At 42.1% G+C, this 19,992-nt stretch overlaps 1 protein-coding gene and 1 long non-coding RNA gene across 2 annotated transcripts in view; one reads left to right on the top strand and one right to left on the bottom strand.

Moving 5' to 3' along the window:
- LOC141015649 (carbohydrate sulfotransferase 15-like) overlaps positions 1-16,123 on the top strand; it is a 40,850-nt gene extending 24,727 nt beyond the window's left edge. Inside the window, exons 3-8 of the mRNA XM_073489793.1 lie at positions 1,216-1,555; positions 6,208-6,351; positions 9,887-10,043; positions 11,932-12,088; positions 13,482-13,629; positions 15,586-16,123. Of these exons, the coding sequence (XP_073345894.1) occupies positions 1,216-1,555; positions 6,208-6,351; positions 9,887-10,043; positions 11,932-12,088; positions 13,482-13,629; positions 15,586-15,785 (1,146 nt within the window). The 3' untranslated portion in view covers positions 15,786-16,123. The remainder of the gene's footprint in view (positions 1-1,215; positions 1,556-6,207; positions 6,352-9,886; positions 10,044-11,931; positions 12,089-13,481; positions 13,630-15,585) is intronic.
- LOC141015151 (uncharacterized) overlaps positions 1-18,582 on the bottom strand; it is a 56,999-nt gene extending 38,417 nt beyond the window's left edge. Inside the window, exon 1 of the long non-coding RNA XR_012180544.1 lies at positions 18,504-18,582. This is a non-coding gene — a long non-coding RNA (uncharacterized lncRNA). The remainder of the gene's footprint in view (positions 1-18,503) is intronic.
- Between the last annotated feature and the right edge of the window lie 1,410 nt (positions 18,583-19,992).

Below are 19,992 nucleotides of genomic sequence, written 5' to 3'. Positions count from 1 at the left end.
CATAGTAATTGGACACGTGTGCTATTTATTTTGTATTTTTCACTGCTACGATTACGTGCACACATTTTTTTTTACTATTATTCAGAATATGACAATATTCAGAATTTGATACAGGTCATGTAAGCAGCATATACCATTTGGATATTCCTAATAAAGCCTTATTCAGAGGGTAGCATTTTCTGGTTATAAACGCGCTTAAATAGGACGTGCGTCATTACATTAATTTGGGTATGCACGGCTGCATGTTAACGGGAATATTAGTGTAATATTCATTTATATATGCCATGTAAACAGCTTAGTCGGAATATTGTCTTTTTCGAAAGAAGAGCGGAAAAGTATAATATTGTGTGAATGTAAACAAAGGTTTGCATTTTGGGGGAGGGTGCACATCCATTCTGGGTGACCAGCAGAGCTGTAACCATTAGTCCTTTAATCGATTGGCCGAGCTAAAGAAAATTAGATGCCGACCATTTTGATAATTGTTTCATTGTTTTAGTCGTTTTTCAAGAAAAAATCTTTAGCTGCAGCTCTACTGACCAGTAAAACACTCTCTAGGTCAGCCCATCAAAACAATGATCCAAGTTTGTTTTGCTTTATGGCCAAACAGTGGAATGTTTTTTTGACTGGCCAAGTTGGAAACGAGGAAAAAGTGAAGAGCAACAACAGTGAAAAATGCCAAGGGCGTCTGCTGAGTTCTGTTGAAATGCAGCCTTCAGATGCTGAATGAGAAAGATTTGATACAAAACATTTCTGTGACCTTACCTAAACACTCTCCTAAAACCTGAGGACTGTGTGTGAAAATGGCTACAATTTCCACACTGTCATCTAACGTGGAAGTAAACCATCTCGAATAACAAATCTGTGAAGTTCAGAGCCAACACAACAAAACAGATCTATTTCTAAATCCTGTCTGCATTTATATGGGCACTCTCTTGTGTCAATGTGTGTATGCATCTCAAGCCAATTTACTGCAAGTCCGCCCCTCTGGAGCCTGAATCCTCCTGCACATTCTAGTCGAGAACGTTGCAGTTGGATCCCACACAGATGGTGTTTTCCTACACCTGCCAAAACAGTAGCCCACACACCAAAAAGTTTTTAATCTTGCTTTAATGGATTTGTGAAATGACTGGAATGTATTTATCTTCCATTGTGCAGCCTTAGAAATGATAATTTTAAGGGTTTACTGAAGGAGCTTTGCTTTCTTTGCCTTTACAGATGTTTTCTGTTGTCCCCCGCAAATTCCTGCCTGCTGTCAAGAACCCCTGCTGGTACGAGGAATACACTGGGAATATCACTTCGGACCCGTACAGGACAAACTTGTATGCACGCTACTCGAGGCGCTTCCGGACGGTGTTTCAGCACTTGAGGAACACTTTCCGAGAACACTTGTTTCACCGCGACGGGAGACTCTACCGCATGCGATGCCTTCCTTATTTCTATATCATTGGCCAACCAAAGTGTGGCACGACGGACCTATATGACAGACTGAGGCTGCACCCTGATGTCAAGTTCACTACTTTTAAAGAGCCACACTGGTGGACCCGCAAGAGGTTCGGTGAGTAAAGAAAACTGTCATTTGCAGTTGTCGAGGCCTCCAGGCTGGTACACAATAATGAGAGCCCAAGAGCATTAAAAGTATAATGGGACTCTCTGCAGTATATCATTTTGGCAGAACTATACCTCAGGGGGCTTCAGAGAAGCACTCAGTGACAGGCGTTTGAAGGGGTCTCAGCCTTTAAGGCAGGCCTGTCTGTTTCATGAGCATAATTAAATTCAATTCCTGTATTCTTACTGTCATCATATTGTCGAGAGGAGTGGATTGTGGTAACTGGAGTCCATAATTCCTAAACATTTCAGTACTTGATTGGGGGGGAAAGTCCTTTGCATATTAAATGGTGACAAAATGGCAAAAAAACAAACAAAAACAAACTGTGATTGCAGATGCTTTTTCATGCTTTTACCTGTCAAAAAACTCCACTCATTTAACAGCAGACACCATTATACCTCTACTCCTGCAATTGTGAGATGGCAGCCGTTTGATTGACAGCTCATTTGAGCAGATAGGAGCCCCTAAGCCCGCCCTAGAGCCTAAAACGGCCAATGAGGGATCATGACAAATGACCCACTCTCTCTTCTTTCTCCTCTCCTAAGCTACTTACACGATAGCCTCCTGATGCATCGTGTAGACAATGACATTTCAAAGCTTCCAAGTTTTTGACCATTTTATATGCATAACGTCATTGTAAATGAGGAAATAAAGAACTAGAATGAGTGTTTGCCACTGTTACTCTCAGGCAGGGGTATTTTGAGGTTACAAATTGCCATTTTTGCCAGGCACCTGGATATTTCCTCAGAAAAGCAAGTGTTAAGTGCCCATTTTCAGCGATAGTTATTAAATTTGAACTTGGACCATGTAAGACGATATGATGCTGACACATTGTGTTTTCCAGCTAACAGGGGCAGTTACAGGTCATCTGTACACTTAAATGTAGGCGAGAAAAATGTGTTCAACAACAGCTTTGAAATGACTTTGGTCTAGACTGGGATAGGCATTTTAGGATAATTTTCCATACATTTCCAGTAGTCAGATAATGTCAACCTGAAAATCTACATCAAATACACCAAAAACAATTGTTTAATTGTTTTTTATGTGAAACCTAGTTGGATGTGCGCCCTGAATGTGACATGAATTAAGTATCTCAGACGCACGCAGTTCAATCTCCCAATGCAATTAACCGAGAAATGAATATTCAAGACCCATCATGTGCCGCGCATGAGAATGAACTTAAACTGTTTATTTTCTACCTGAGAATTGTTAGCCCCAAATTTACAGCTCTAATGGTGTATTTAGTTTCTTTATTGCCTTCGCCGTTCGACAATCTGAATGCCAATCGTCTCTTCCCGTCAGCCCCTTGCCACTGCAACTTCCCCATCTTGATAAATTGATGGCTGGGCTCATGCGGCGACGGTGCTCATTAACGGCTCAACTAGGACTTAGGCTGTAGACGAATTCTACTCCACCATCATCTGTGACATAGATTTGTCTTGGTGGTGGGAAACCACTTGAAAAGAACACGTGGAAGCAGCCTCTTAGCGCTTTGAACCCACGTGTGGGGGTGCACTGTTTCCTGTACTTGTTTAGCAAACCTAGCAATGTTGCACTCCCGTCTTACAGCACCTCTCCCCACCATGTACTCTGCTTCTTCCTTCAGCTTCTTGCTTTATTTTACAGCTCTGTGGCCCTCTCCTCTGTGCACACCGTGGGTTTTATGCCCTCATTTGAAAGAGTAACAGAGCAATCATACATTTATTTAATTAGAGCGCAAATCATTTCATTTTATGAGGAAGCTGCTGCGTATTCTACAAACTCTTCCAGGCATATTTTCAGGATGTTATTTCTCTCTAGTTTCAGGGGGAGATTTGCTTATTTAGCTGGTGGAGACTTATCATGCAATCACTGGCTTGTTTCAGTTCACTTTTAAGACACACAGTCCAGGCTTACACCGTTGGTTGTCATGGAGTTTGAACAGGCGGTGATATGTCATTTCCTCAAACAAAGAGATAAAAAAAAAACGAGAGGTAAGAGCCGCCTCACAGCAGACATCTGGTCGTATGGCGGTTCTGTCATCTAAATGTGTGGATGGCGTCGTGTCTTTCGGTTCCCCATGTGCATCTGTGATGTTAAAAGAACCACCACCACAGATGGGATTAAACGCCAATGTGAGATCTGTATTTGGCTGAACTCGCATATCGAATCCTCACTTTACTTTTATGGTTTTTGCTTTGCTCCTTCAGTTTGAGTTCCCTTTTTTTCCCCCCACGACACTAAATAAAGCATCTCGAGTTTGTTCTCCCCCTCAGATATCTCAAATTCATTTATGATAATTAGTGTCCAAGATAGCAGCAACACTTTAAAGAAGCTACGATTCTAAATTTGTCTTTTGTTTTTGCTCCCGAAAGAATTCATCCCCAGCACCGACATCCTTTTTGTTTTCTTATAACCGAAAACAGCCATTAAGACTCATGAATAATGGAGGATCTTCAGCAGCTCAAGAGGCAGGCATCGGGAGTGTGAGTCAGAGTGTGTGTCTCTGCATCTGAGAGGAAAATAGTGGTGGAAAAAATAATAAATGTGAAGAGCAGCAGTTAAACTGTGGGGCAGCGATCTGTTCAAAGTCAGCCGCGATTACGAAGTCGAGAGCAGATTAGATAATGACTCTAGTTGAAAGACACTTGCGTACGGCGTGTGGATAATCTCATAATTCTCCTTTAAGAACAGAAGCTGTGATATCTCATCAGCGTAGCGTGAGGACTCAATTTTTTAATGGCGATTTCTCACTGTGGATGAGTGCTATTCTTCCGCCCGACAGTGACTTGATACATTTTGTTTTGCCTGGGGCGATCTGTCTAAAAATGACTTTAATAATGATTTGAATAATTTCACCCGGGGTTCTGGCACTTGTTGAGGGAGCTCGATACAGGATTGGCCACGATTTTTGAAAATTTCATCCAAATTCTAACCACAAATATCAAAGCAGGCTTAGCTGCGGCAGCCAAAGCCATCCTTTTGAAGTTCATCCAGTTGCTGACTATGCCCCTAATCCCTCTAAGACTCACAAAACCTAACTGGTGGATTGATCAGACTGCATGCAATACTTATTTTAATGTGTTGTGTTCACTTTGAGTTGATAATTATTTGAACCTCATAAAGCTGCGGGGATGCGGCTGAGTTGTTTGCCCTTAATTTGTCTGCCTCCTGCTTGTGTTTTCCGCAGCCTGCAATGTTGCGTAGCAGCGAACACGGCGGCCTCCCAAGGACATAGGTCCCTCTCAGTTATTGTCCCCCTTCAATCCTCATCCTTTCATCTTTGCTGCCACTTTCTCTCTCCACATCCCTTCTAGTGTTGCACTTAGAGCCATGCTCTGGTAATCAGGACTTTTTTTCTCTTAAGACATCCTTTGAGAACACTCTGAATTCAAATGGTCTTGTTTTGTATTTATTTATTTCTTTCCCCTCAAGGCTCCACTCATCCGATGCATTGAAAAGGTGATTTGATGCGATCCGCGCCACATAACTTTCTTAGAGGGAGCAGTTTGAATCTTAATCAGATGCGTCTGCAGAATACAGTAACCCATTGTGAAACTATTTGGAAATTGCGTGACGCTTCATTCATATCAAAAAGCAAGAGGGTTGGAAAGAGAAAAGGACAAAAGCAAAAGCCCTGCAGCAACACAGTCCAGTGTCATCACACCTCATACAAGTGTAACCGTTCTGGATTAATAATGATGCAGGCTGGCTGTTTGGAGACTTTACCAGAGTTTTTCTAATCATGTTTTCACGCTAACTAGAGTGAGGTGTTTTACTGCGACACCATCAAAGCATCACTGAGAGTAACAGACGCCCGAGCTACCTCATTATCCTCATGCTGCATGGATACTCCTAAGTCCTCCCCTGAATCTCCACAATTGCCGAGTAAATTGTAATTTTACCGCAGACCGCAGCAGCTCGGATGGAAAACACATTTGCTGGTGCTGCATTTAAAAGCATTTACTTGACATTGGCCCTGAACTGGAAAGCCTGGAAAATGAGCAGGGGACAGTATTCCCTGCTGAATTTGGATTGGACCTGAACTTGGATTTTATTAGGTCACCCTTCAGTCAGGACAACACAGAAGCCCTAATGACCTGCTTTTAGTGTGATCACAGAAACACATGGAGGGGAGAGGGAGGGCAGGAACACAAGCATGTTTGATGGATTCACTCCCATCCCACCCAAACCATAATCTGAAAATGTGAAGCCTCATAAAGACAAACACAGCCCGTCTCTATGGAATGAACCACCGTGACATTGCACAACACCAACAGTCGCATTCGGGTAGATGACTAGGGGTTCATCTGCATTGCCAGCTTATTTATGTTGTCACTTTCAGCCGTAACTGTAATCCTTAAAGAGATATATGTAAGCTATGCAGACTTGCTTGTTTTATGTACTGTGTTGGTGTGCTAGCATCTTTGACAAACTCTGATCCATCCAAGTTTCATGGAAACTTAATAATCTGCCAGACAGACCAACCTGACAACCAGTAGTACTTGTAAACAAACATTGTGATTGGTTCCATTCCCACCAAATTACAAGTTAACATGCCCCAGAGTTGTAATTTTACCCCTGGAAGTGTATCTACCATCCCTGTCTTCTCCCTTCACCAGGTATCATCCGTCTGAGTGAGGGCTTCCACGATCGATACCCAGTGGAAGACTACCTGGACTTGTTTGATCAGGCAGCTTACCAGATCCAAGGCAACCTCACAGCAAATGCCAGCGGAAGCCCCAACCAACCTAACATCATCATAGGTAAGTCAGTTCACAGTGGTGGTAAATACTGTATGGTTAAATTTGAAAGTTTTTGACCTAGTTCACTTTTAGCATGTTACTTTTAGCGTCGAATGTATGGCAAGCGAAGAATTCAAGCATAAGAATCATAAATTTGAGATGTTAAGAGCAAGCGAAAGTAAGGCATGCACCGGTCCAAGCCACATTAATGAAAGTGAGCTGCAATAAGTGGTGATAAAAAGTTAACGCGTCACTATTCGTGGTGTCTTTATAGGCTCTCGTAACAGTTATCCAATTTGACACTTTCCATCTCAGCTGTAGTTTATTAGGGGGTTACTGAAGGCTCAGACTGTGGTCATCCCCTCAGAGAGAGAGTCTCCGCAATCCACCTCGGTTTACTTGCTGACTTATGCTCAATTCCTCGATGCTTGTTTAAAATAACTCAAGCCTACACCAAAAAAAAGGGTCTGTCCTCAGGCATTTATTATTAGATTTAGATTTATTATGATCAGTTTGGAGGTTGTGATATCTTTGGCTTGAAAAGTTAACAGAGGAGTGGTGCTTGTTGTTTGTCTATGTGCAGCCTTTAAATAGTGGTGATGCTGCTTTTTGTTTCATTTATATGGTAGGGATTTATCACAATGTGTAGGCAACCCAGTCATATTTTAATAGACCGGTTTTGGCTCAATAAAGCAGATCAAGTATCCATTGTTTCTTTACTGTATTCTACTGTATTTTTTCCCACTGAAGCCTGCTATTGTTGCAGCATCCTTTAGGAAGGCTACCTGTTACACCACTGTACAATCGTGAGCATCTGCGGCCCTAATATCTGCAGTGTGTCCCACACTTTGGCCACTAGTCAGCCCTTGTCAGTGGCCAAGTGAGCATGTTGAATCTCTCACTCTGATTGCGACATGAGAAGAAAATACAGAAAAAGAGAGGGAAAGCCCTGTGATTCCATCCATATTAGCCAAGACAAAGGGGAAGTGAGACTGTTGGCCTTTGTTGCCACTAGTTCCTTCTTCTTGGTTTGGCGTATCTGGGCCCGAGTGTCTCTGTAGTTCATCAAGACAGACAGATAGACACTCAAATCATATCAATAATTTGAATTAAGTAAAATAAGTTGCATCAGATTCAGTAGCTATACCTGTTATATCAAAGTGTCAGATACATATTTAATCAACATTTAGGAGAATATAGGATTTAAGTCGGACCAAGAAGTGGTAGATATCCAATATTAAAAGGACTTGGATCCTGACTGGGGCCAAAACAACTTAATTGGGACAAATCCTTACTCCAGTGCCTGAGGGATAATAAAGACATAGCTGAGACTCCATCAGTCCCCTTTTAAATTTTTTATGAACCAACCACCGCCTAACATGGACCTTTGTCTGACCCCAATCTATCCCTGAGCCAGTTTTTAAATTCCATTTATAACATTAACTCTAGTCTTAAGATGAACTGTAACCCAGACGTGAAATATCAAACACACCTTTTCACACTGTGCGAGCAAATCAGAGCACGATGTGAAACTCCTTTGAGTGGCACACTGTGGCAGGAAGTTTCTCATCAGCTTATGTCTATTCCAATAAATCACTATTCATCTATTACAGAAGATCTAAATCTAAAGAGGGAGGCTAAGAGAACAACGCACAAATGATGATTACCATCTCCTAATCAGATCTCCTGGTAGTTTCAGTTGCACAAACATTTCCTGCCCGGTGTAATCTCTGTTTCCTTTTCTGTCAGCGTCACATCATGTCAAGAAGACACCTCCTGCCTCTGTTGCATCATATTAGTTACTCCTGTCATGAATCAGCGCTGTGGTCTGTGTGTGGGACGTTTGGCTGACAGCACTCTGTGGCCCCGTCAAGGCTGAAGCCAATAGCGTTTGGCTGGGGGTGACCTGACACTTGCCTGGGACTTCACTTGTAATCTCGCCTCCAATATAACAAAGCTGCTATCAACGCAGCAGGTAGCGAGGCTGGAGCACAGCAGCTCCTCCCAAGCAGCCGCTCTCACTCCAGCGAGTGACTGTGATTTTTAAGAGAGCCTGTGACTCAGCCCTAAAGAGAGTCTGTAACAGCTTAATAATACTGGACTTCCTTCTGCTTCACTTAGCCACTTCACTGAAGTGCCACAGAAAGGGATCGTTGTTCTTTTCGGGGCAGGACGGCAATAATATCCGCAGTGGGGTGGAGAAGTCTTACAAACCTCCGTCCTCTATCTGCATATCCTGCTCCCAGTGCCTCTGCTTCCATCTGTCTCTGTCTTTTCCCGCCGTCCACACACGATCTCAAAGAGCTGCTCAGCTGTGAAGAAAACCTGATTTAAGTTTTCAACAATAGCCTTTTCACACTGGACTGAGTTGCTGCATTGAGCGCAGCTTAGCATGCCGCCCTGTTTTGTTTCCCTCTTTAAATAAATAATCCTTGTAAGAGGGGGCGAGTGTGCCAAAGCTCCTCTCAGTATTCACACCATGCCCTGGGAGAGCCCAGCAAGGTGCAGGCCTGTGGCCAGGATCTCGGTCTTCTGACTCTCTTCAACCGCCGGCCAACACCAGAGGCACGCCGGTCTGGCTCCGCCATTTGTTTGCCCTATTACGGCCTCTCCCCACGGAGCAAAATAAGCCCTTTTAATGGACACGGAGACCCTTAAATAGACTTGATCACAGTGTGTATCATTTTAGGCATAACAGCATTAGCAAGCGATCCTGTTTAGCTCTCACCGTTGTCATCACAGAAAATAGGTCCTGGCTATCATCCCTTTTCTCGGAGGAAGGAAGGCAGATAAGGCCCATGTTGTGTTCCCTCCAAATGCATCACAGCTTCACTCCTCAGATAAGATAATGAAGGCACAGACAGCCTAATGAATCCTGGGTATCATTTCTCAGCTCCGCCTGATAAAGTTTCTGCTGCCAAATTGTTTGAGAAACCACATCCTCTGACTCGTTATGAGCACCGGTACTATCGCAGTGTGGATTGCAGTCATTCCACAATTTTGCTCGCAGCTGGAGAAGTAATTACTGTCATCTTTACTTCTTGTTTGTGCACTTGCTTCAGAAGCTTTTATTTTGCTGACTTGTTGCATGCTGGGTCTGTTGGTTTGTCTGAAGCATGTTGATGACTTACCGTGTTTGCAGAGGAAACAAACCGGGAAATTTATCTTTGTATTGATAATAGCTGCAGTGATTTGCCGATCAATTAATTAAAATCGATTGAAATAATGTTATTTGCCAACTATTTTGATAACTGATAATGTAATATATATAATGTCAAAGTTTTGCTGGTTCCAGCTTCTTAAATGTAAGGATTTGCTGCCTTTTTTTTGTTTCTGTTGTAGTTAAAGCCAATCTGCTGCTTTGAAAATATCTCTGGTGAAATTCCCTAAAACCCAAAACCAATGAGCCTTGCATTCATTCAACCACACATGCCAAATGTGACACCAAAGAGTGAAAAAAACAGTTTTGCTTTGTCCCTGCCTGATTGCATAATTGTATGTGTGTAACGGTCTGTGTGCATGTTTTTGGTTGAACCGCTGTGGGTGTGTTTTGCAGGAGAAGCCAGCGCGTCCACCATGTGGGATAACAACGCTTGGGTGTATTTCTATGACAACACCACAGAGGGAGAGCCTCCCTTCCTCATCCAGGACTTCGTCCACGCCCTGCAGCCCAACGCCCGCTTCATCGTCATGCTCAGGGACCCAGTAGAAAGGTGGGAGTAATCTCTTTTTCATTGCCTCCCACTGCATATCTGCACTGAAATGCCAGCGGTGATGCAGATACAGTTCTGACACGCACGTCGCCACCTTTGTGCCTCTATCATAGCTGTTTACACTGTGCACACAGACAGATACTTTCCCTGTTTACAGGAAACAAAGAAGCTGTCGTTACGGAAGATGTGTTGACTTTTACTCAGTCTGGCTGTCAAATAAGTTTCATTCTGACACCTTTATCAGAGGTGTGGAGCGCTAACAGATGAATGCTTGCCTGTGAGGCATTATGTTTAAACTGGGAGTACTTAATGCTTTATTTTACCTCAGAGAACGTCTGGATCTGGGTAACTGCTGTTGCTATACATTTGAAATGTACCACTGAAATGTATTTTCTATGTGACTTCATCCATATTCGCAGTCTTATAAAACTGTTGTGATAGTGCGGAATTCTGTTAAAACATCTCATGAGCTGTTTTGTTAATATCCACTTTTTCAAATATTGTTTACTCAGCTTATGGATAGTGATCCCGAGGAGAACACCCAATCCCACATGCATATTGGTGTCATTGTGGGCACATTAGATCGGTACCGTGGCTCAATTTATCCATAAATCCGAGTCTGTAAACATCCATATTGTTGCAATATCTATCCAGTCCTCCAAACAACAATGACTACTCATTTCTGTTTATTAAAGTCGGTAAGTTCTCTATCCATTATTACTTTTGCTTGGCCCGTCGATCCCTTCGGCCTTATCCACACTTTGCAGCTCCTTGTCTACATTGCTTGTAGTTTGTTTTGCTTTTAAGGATGTCTGCCTGTCTGGCTATATGAGTTCTTTTAGTTAGATATTCATTCAGGTACACTGCTATCACCCGTAAATTTCTGGCCTGGCTCAGTATCTCAGTTTTTAATTATCTGTTCACAAAAAGGAGAACAATAACTCTTACTGTCCTGTCAAGAAAGTGTATAACAAGCCGGAATGGCATAGGTTTGTATATGTGAGGGTGGATGTTTAGTATTCCCAAACCCTAGCCGTCCAAAAAACATCCTATTGGAGCGAAAGCCAATTTGTCTGACAGCCTGTTATTCCAAAAACGAATGCCCATCAAAGCCCATTGTTCTGAATATACATCAACCCTAACTCTGATGTCCTTATTTCAATCCAAACCATGACCCATCCCAAAACCTAACCAGGTAGTTTTGGTGCCTAAACCTACCCAAACTTTCACATTTTCTTTAATAATGTCAACCACATACTTATTGTTATCATGACGCCGAAGGTCACCTGAACTTTTTTACCAACAGAGCGAAGGACACCTCACTTCATCCATTAATTTGCATCCTAATACACTAAGATATTAAGGGGCAAACAAATCCAGGAAGAGTGTATATTTTCAGAACAGCCGGCATTGATTTAGGCTTTTGTTTTTGAGGTATGACAGACTTTTGGTCGAATGGGACATTTTTTGGACTATTGGGGTTTCAGAATGATTGGTCTTCGGAACAATGGGCAGTCCCCTCTGTCCCTCATGTCCGCTTACGAATCGAATCATCCATACATGTCTCTAGATCGTCACCATGTCAATCCAGATCTGAAATTTTTTTGTCCTTCTTCTTGATAAGACTTTATGTACCTGCTCTATTAGTCTAAGCACTTGTGATTATTGGTTCACCACCTCGGTAAGCTGTGTTATCTGACAGCACGACTTGTTTACTACAAATACAGTGATTGCTGCACAACAGATAATTTTGATGCGAGACAAAATATGAGTGACAATCTGAGCATCTGTAACCTGAAAAACAATGTGTCGTCTGATACAAAAAATGATATTTCAGGGTCTACCTCATGTTCAAAACTGTTCATAGATCATCTCTTTTGTCTTTCAGGCTCTACTCCGACTACCTTTACTTCGGTATTGCCAATAAGTCTGCAGAGGATTTCCACGAGAAGGTGTCCGAGTCGCTGCAGTTATTCGAGGGGTGCCTTACGGAGTACACAATGCGCTCCTGTGTGTACAACACTACTGTCAACAACGCCATGCCAGTGAGTGTACCCTCCCTCAAGCTTTTGTCTCGCAACCCCACGGATCAACAGACTTTAGCGACCAGCGAATTAACTGGTGGGAAGACAGAAACAAAAAAGGAGTGAGAAAGACAGATGGAGTGAAATCCACACTTCATTAGCACATGCTATAGCGCGTAGGACAGACTTAATGAAAGGGATTGGCAACACTGTTGAACCACCAAGCAGGGCAGCTTCTAGAGCCTCTTTGTACTTGAAGACCTAGTTTACCAGTGGTGTGAACTTGCTTCTTACTCACAAAAAGACCAAGTCTTAGTGGCAGCCGGTGCAGGGCCCCAGTGTTGGGCCCCAATCCAGCTTTTCCCACAGTGCCCTGGGGCAGCCTGGCTGACAGGGGGAGGAGGAGAGCGGCCCGTCCTCTTTTGGCTCCCCCTGCAGGCTGCCTTATATTCAAAGGTCCTCGACTCCAACTGCCAGGGACAAGCTTTATGGCCCTCTGGGAGCACGCACACTCTGTGCCGCTGGCCTAATTGTCCATCCCCTAATATCTCGTCAGAGTTATTAGACCATGTGAAAAGCATTACAGCTGTCCTTACAGCGGTCCCTCATGCCTGTGGCTCCTCGATAAAAGTTTCAGAGCTCTGATTAGACTCGAGGGAGAAAAGATGAATAAACACCAGCATGAGAACACGACTGGCCTTCGCTGCTGCTCCAAATTGATTTAACAAAGGAAGAGTCGCTGGCCCGGCTTGTAATCATTTATTCTGAATGGCCTTTCAGTTTTGCTAAAGAGGCAAAGGGACACAGAGAAAATTCCTCTCCCAGTAACAAGGTGTTTTGTTTACGCCTACAGTTCTGCAATGAACTGTCACATGGGAATCTAAAAATCCATTTCAACAACAATTAGGCTACCTCAAAAATGCTCTGCTGAAATCTCACAAAAAAATCATTGGGTGATTTAGTTTTTGGGAAAAGAAAAATGGCCATTACGAGATCCCAGAGCCCGGGATGTCATTTTCAAAAGGCTTTCTCTGGCCGACAGTCGAACATTTGAACATATTCAGTTTAAAGTCCCCACTTTGATGGATCATAATAATGGGTTGAAACCAAGTGACAACATCGTTTAGGGGTATAAGTGACTATCTCGTCCAGTGGCAGGTGGCGATGAAGGTCTCTGATTCTCAGATCCCTCAACAACTCCTGGTGTTGCCTGGCGTTACCCTATGCTGAATGCATGGGGAAGATGAAGGGAAGGGAAGTGGAATTCCCTCCCTCCTCCCCTCCCACCCTCCCCTTGTTCATTACTTTAAAGAAGTTTAACCATGCATACAGTATCGTGTCCTTCCGCTGAGGAGGACATTTCTTGGCAATGGCTCAGTTATCTCTCATTGATTCTCCCACTTTGTGTCCTCAGGTCAGACTGCAAGTTGGCGTGTACATTGTGTACTTAATGGACTGGCTGACCGTCTTCAGCAGGGAACAGATTCTGGTCCTGAGGTTGGAAGACCATGCCTCTAATAGGAAATACACAATGCACAAAGTCTTTGATTTCCTCAACCTGGGTGAGTAAGCAACACATCCTAACGTGGCCTTGTCTGTAATCATTCACCGCTGGGGACTCTGATCAATACTAACTAGATCACGAAAGGCAATTAGTACGTGTAATGTTAAATGTTTGACACTGACTGTGATTGTTAGCAACGAGGATGGCAGGTGGCATTTAAACAAGTCAATATCAGCTGTTGTCATATTAAAATGTCGAGTATGATGCTGATGCTGTATCAAAAGCTTGACTTATTGTTAAAGAACTGATGTCTAGTCCTCAACCTTTTCACACAGTGAGAGATTTGAATAGAGCTGAAACGATTAATGGATTAGTTGTCAACCATTTTGATAATCGATCAATCAGTTTGATTTACAAATTCTCAGATTCTAGCTTGTTACTATTTTCTAGTTTCGTTACTCCTCTGTGACAGTAAACTAAATATCTTTGGGTTGTGGATAAAACAAGACATTTGAGGATGTCATCTTGGGCTTTGAGGGACACCGATCAACATTTCTCATCATTTTCTGACATTGTTTTGATTTATCAAAAAAATTATTGACAGGTTTGAGACATTGAAAAAGAAAGTCAGATCAGCATATGGCATCAGCCAAAAATACTTGTTTGCCAAAGTCAATACATAAACAATCTGACTCCCATTTGAACATCAGGCTTGGTGTGCAGCTGCTTTGTATCCTGTTTCTATTTTGTTTCTATTTACAGCTGAAAGATAGAGCTGTGTCTCACGGGGCTTAGCACTTTGGCGAAAAATATGATCGCAATCATTTTTTATCCATAGAGTATCCTGATGATGACTTGTAGTTTTGGGGGAAGGTATTTTAATCAGCAGAGAAAACCCTTTATTGATTGATTTTCATGACTGAATAAAATGAGTAAACAAACTGTCCCCAAAGGACAACAAACTTTCATCCCGTTTTACCTTGTTATATTTCCAGCACCTTTCTAAGCAGCCAACTTCCGAGCTTCAAACTGTTTTCTGGGGACCTTATTCTCCTCTGAGGACGGCTTGTTTATTCAGTTATGGAAATAAATGAATACATTTCCGAGTTTGCATTAATATTACCTTATTAATATTGTAAATACAACCTTTCTGAGTTTGAATTCCTACATAGTGTACCATACATAAAAAGTAAACAAAACACTATGTAATATTTAACTGCAAACATGGCTTGGTTTAGATAAAAGAATATACTGAACAACATCTACTATAAATGTAAACACTTCGCTTCAAAAATATGCTTTATCTGCCTTAACCAATCAATACAAGGTAACTTGCCTTGTAACTTATTTAAATGACGGTGTGGTCACAGGGATGTTAAATTTCACGTGATAGAAAATGCTCGTTTTCTTACTTGTCTTGGTCTGAGCGACCGACAACGCCACATATTTGCAGCCCTTCTCAATCTGTGAATGTCTGCATGTAGAGTTAAAAGTTCTCAAGAGAGATGATGGTTTTCTGCACGTTAACAAAGAGCAGTTCATGTACTGCAATAGAAAATTCTCTAGACTTTAAAGTGCTTAAATTGTGCACTTAGAAAAAATAATTTCCTTGAGATAAAGTTCTGAACCTCCTCACACCTTCACTGCTTTATGCCAACCTATTCTTGCAATATAAAGTAGATTTCTTTTACTAACAGGCCAGTGTTTATGTGCGACACTTAACACAGTTTTGCCCCGTAGTCCTGAAGCCCCCCTTACTTCTATCTCACTGGTTCATCCTGCAGTTTAAATTGCCCCAAAGCTCAGACATGACTCTTCAAAGAGCTGCCAACATCAGCCAAGGTGCGATTACCTCCCAGAGAGTCAAATCTCCTGCTCAGAGCGCTGCAGATACACAGTGACATTTCAGAGTCCCTTTTCAATGTTTTGTTCCATTTGTTTAGTGTTGCGGCAAAATCTGAAGTGGCCCAGAAAGAGGTGGATGTGAAAAGCGTGTTTGTGTGTGTTTTTACAGGGCCGCTGACAAAGGAAAAAGAGTCGGAGATCACGAGAAGTCCAGCGTCAAACACGAGGAGGCCGGCTGACAAAAACCTGGGACCCATGCTGCCCATCACTAAAGAGATCCTGCGGGATTTCTACACGCCGTTCAACGAGAAACTGGCCAAAGTGCTGCGGAATGACTCCTTCCTCTGGGAGAACAACTCCAAACTCTGAACATCCCACCTCCCTTTTACTTCAGTAAAAAAAAAAAAAAAAGAAACCACTGATGTGTCAGCCAGCCCTTTTCGTTTGAGTTTCATCTCTCTCAAGTGCCCATGGAAATCAATGTCTTTTTTTTTTTTTTATCTAAATTATTTTTTAAGTTATAAAAGCAGAGATGAATCAAAGATAGAACATAGCACAAGGGGAGTGTGGTGATTTTTGTGGTGTGTGTGTGTGTGTGAAAGAGAGAGTGAGTGAATTCGTGAGAGAAAGAGATGTCGGCAGGTCTTGATTGTTTTTTTTTTGTGAACAGATGTACAAAATTAAATAGTGAATTCAAAGATGTTAAAGCAGAGTCCTGTGCTGTCTTTTTAAGGTTGGTTTGATTAATTAAAAGATAGCCCGCCTGGCAGAACGGAGAGGATGAGACCTACTGTAATAGTTTTGTCCTTTTCTGTCCGACACTGCTGGAATACATCCAAACAGATAACAGTACCTTGTGCCTTGATCATAATCCAGAGTTTTGAAAGTGCTATTTATATAAAGTGAGAGAGAACAAGCTGAATGGAGTCGTCTGGGACCAGAGCGTGAGGGTTTAGTGAAACTACATCACCATCTACTGGACACCGCATATAGTTGCAGTCTTGAAATAGGCCTCATCCAACACTAATGCTGCTGATACCAATAGCAGCAGACCAAAGACATCAAATGGAATAACTGCTGTCTTTAAATGCAAACATCAGACGGCGATGTCCCGTAATCTGATATTAAACGAGTTTAAAGGAAATCTAAATGCAAATATTTTTTTTCCCTGAGTCAGTCAGTCAGCTGAAAAAGCAGCCATGTAATTACTCTGATCAAGCTGTCATTATGATTTCCTCTGCTTCTGTTGAAAGGTTGTCACAAACACTGAATAATTACCAATTAGAAGGGAAGCTGAATTAAAACACTTGTTAGATTGGAGGCTATTAAATCCGGCAAATTAATTTGGCAACTGAAACAAAGACTTCTGAACAGACAGAAAAACGCAGCCAGCCAGGGGTGAAAGATAACAATGAACAAAGCAGCAATTACATGTGTTTTAAAACCCTGTCAAACCCTGCTGAACAATTTAAATTAAGAGAATATGATAATCTGACATATTGAAATTACTGATAAAGTCTGGAGCATACCACTTCTCCACACCAGAGGGCAGAAAGAGCTAACCCATATACTGTATAGTTACAACTTGAGGCACTTAAGTTGCAGCAACTGGAGCATCGACATCATCCAGAGTAGTTAGTGAGCTTTAAACACAAAAAATGTGTCTCAGTTGAAACAAGAACAAGAAAAGAACAACACTTTTCCTGTCAGTAGTCATGTCTCTCTTTTCTGGCAGCGTCTCCCCAGCCTTCACATCAAGAACAACTGACCCAAATACCACTGGAAAACCTCCTTTCATAATTAAGATGACAACCTGCAATCACACAGATTTATTGAACAACACAAGATCCCGTTGTTCTAGTCGAGGTCTCCAAAAGGGACTGCAGCTCTTTTCACTGTACAATATCATTATGCCAGAAGACTGCAAGTCATTTGCATATTTTGCTTGGAGTTGGATGGCTGAAGACGTCTTGCTTCAATCAGAGCTCCCAACCAATTTCAATTTTCTTGGAATGTACAAATATTACCTTTCATCCTAGTCTGTGCTGTATCATGAACACAATCACTGACGGGAAACTGGATGACTGCTCCCGCTGAGAAAATCCTGCAGTTTCATATTTCTGTGCATTTCTGTCTGTGATGAATTCTGGCCTCAGCATCCCAAAAATACAACTTCATGTCATGGGAAAGGACAAGACTCAAGCTCTCGGTTGGATAAAAGCATAATTCAGTTGACCGACTCATGAGGAACAGATTTATAATGGTAATAAAGAGTCGATATTTGGCATCTATAGGCACAAGGATACTACAAGCTCAGCACAGTAGAGCTTGGCGGAGCTTATGATACGCTATATGAGCAGCAGAAGCTGAAGCAGTAACAGCAGAAGGGCGCCCAGCCCATCCTCTGGGGGATGTTTAACTATAAGAAAAAGTCTATTCTGTCCATTGAGCATTGTCAGTGTGCAAACTTGGCACCCGGCCTTTAGCTTCACTGCCCCCCTCCATTGTTGGGAGTAAACTATCTTGTGAATTTCAAGGATAAGTCCATTTTATCAGAAACAAATGACGGTATGAATAGTAAAGACACCGAAAGCCTTTGTTTTTAATTGAAATATCTCTGTAATGCTGATGAAGTGGGTGGAGAAAATGTCATTGTGACTACCTACGCCTCTGTGTGAAGAAAAGTCAATTAGCGTTTCCCATTAATTCAGTATCAAACAGAAATAATTAAATAAATAGACAGTGTGCTTCGAACTGATAGCGAATACACATTACCATCAGTGACAGTGACCCCTCCATGTCTTCATCATCACGAACAAACCACTTGAAAACATTGCAGTACATGTCCCAATGCCAGAAAAAACAAAACTAGTTCAGCCATCACATGTAGGCCAAGTGATTCATAGTTAATAGCTGATTAAAGTCAGTGACATAGAAACAGGAATGAGCAGCGAAGAATTAAACAGTAAGCGAGAAGGTATGCTCACAGTGTACCTCGCAGCCTAATGGTTAACCAAGCACAAAAACACCAACAGAGCCGAGGCATCCAGAAATATATTTATAGTAGCATTAGCAGCATAAACTCACCCTGCTGCAGTGATAAAGTGATTCCCAGTGTTGTGTCGGGCATCTCAGCAGAGGTAAGTTCCCTGGGAACAGAGTTAGCATGGTTACAGGACGGAAAAAATGTCCAAGTTTTCAATGAAGTTTGGTGCAGGGAGCTGGCTTAATTACTGATAGCATCAACACCTGTGGAGGTTCTCTTGATTGGCAGCAGGGAGCACCTGAGCATTATCTGCAGCAACACACACTCTGTTGTGACTGTTAGCAGACGAGCTTGCTTGTGTGTTGTGAGTGTAGCGGCTAGTTTCGAGCAAAGTTGGCAAAAGAGCTGTTAAGTGAGACAAAAGAAATGGCGGAGTAGATTCATTCAGGGTGTGAAACTTTTTTCTCAGGAGGGACAAAACTGGATCTTAATGGTGGTCCAAGCACCTATTTTAGTAAGTTCCCTTAATTCCCTGACTTTCTCTGCAAACTTTCACTCTGCCAAATCATTAATAATTAGGGATATTTAAACATCAATTTTACCTAAAACAATATATAAAATACGTTCTGATTATAATAACATTTATCAGACTCAGTAAGATAGCCTACTGTATTAAACAATATGGCTATTTTTTTGGTCACCAAGCACCACCAAGTTGTGGATTATTGGGTTTCATTTGATGAATTATTGGTTGATTAACTAACAATTATTTTGATTCTGCTAATTGCCTGTGTAGCCATAGCCTGATATTCCTTATTCTTCTGTGCAATGAAAAGTTTTCATTATGGATTATTTGAAGTAACTAGGCATACTCTCCCTGGAAAGACACATTTTTAAAGGATACAGTTGATGATATTCTATATTTTTCTTACTAAAAACAATTTACTGTTCCTCTTAAAAGAACATCTAGCATAATCCTGTCCGACGCTAACATCCATCAGCTGCTGTAAACTACTGCCACTTCCGTTCTGAATAAGGCGAGCTGGCTCTGTCGTCCCTTGTTGCTGTATGGATCTTTCGAGCTTGAACAGAAGATGCCGGCAGCATGACGACGGAGCCCCCTGAACCTGTAACATGGAGGCAGGGCATTTCAGGTCACATTTATCGGATTCACAGCAGCATGTTGGACATGTCTGTGAGAAACTTTGTCCGCGGGTCCAATTCTCCTCTGTCAGTTTAGATAAGAAGAGCTTTAGCAGAGAGGCCTCTCTCTCCAGCGCCTTACCCAGTTTTCACTCCTCATCAGGTCTCTCTTAACTCCTCTGCTCTTCCTTCTTGTTGTACTTTAGCCTCTTTGTCGGACAATACTTTAATGAAATTGCTTTATGGTGTGGAACTTCTTAATGTGAAGGATGTCTGTTCCTGGCCTCTTAAGTTAAGACCTTTGACCATCACAGAAAATGCTTTTAAGACCACCAACCAAGTGACGATCACTACATCTCCAGCTCGTATCTCTCCCACGATCCTTCCAAACTAGCTGAAAACGAAAACAGAATCCACTTTGAATCACAGCTCTGTGTTGTCAATGAT

This window comes from Pagrus major, chromosome 20 (assembly GCF_040436345.1).
Source record: "Pagrus major chromosome 20, Pma_NU_1.0".
NCBI lineage: Eukaryota > Metazoa > Chordata > Actinopteri > Spariformes > Sparidae > Pagrus > Pagrus major.
The sequence above is the reverse complement of the archived record's forward strand: the minus strand, read 5'-3'. Positions and strand labels throughout refer to the sequence as shown.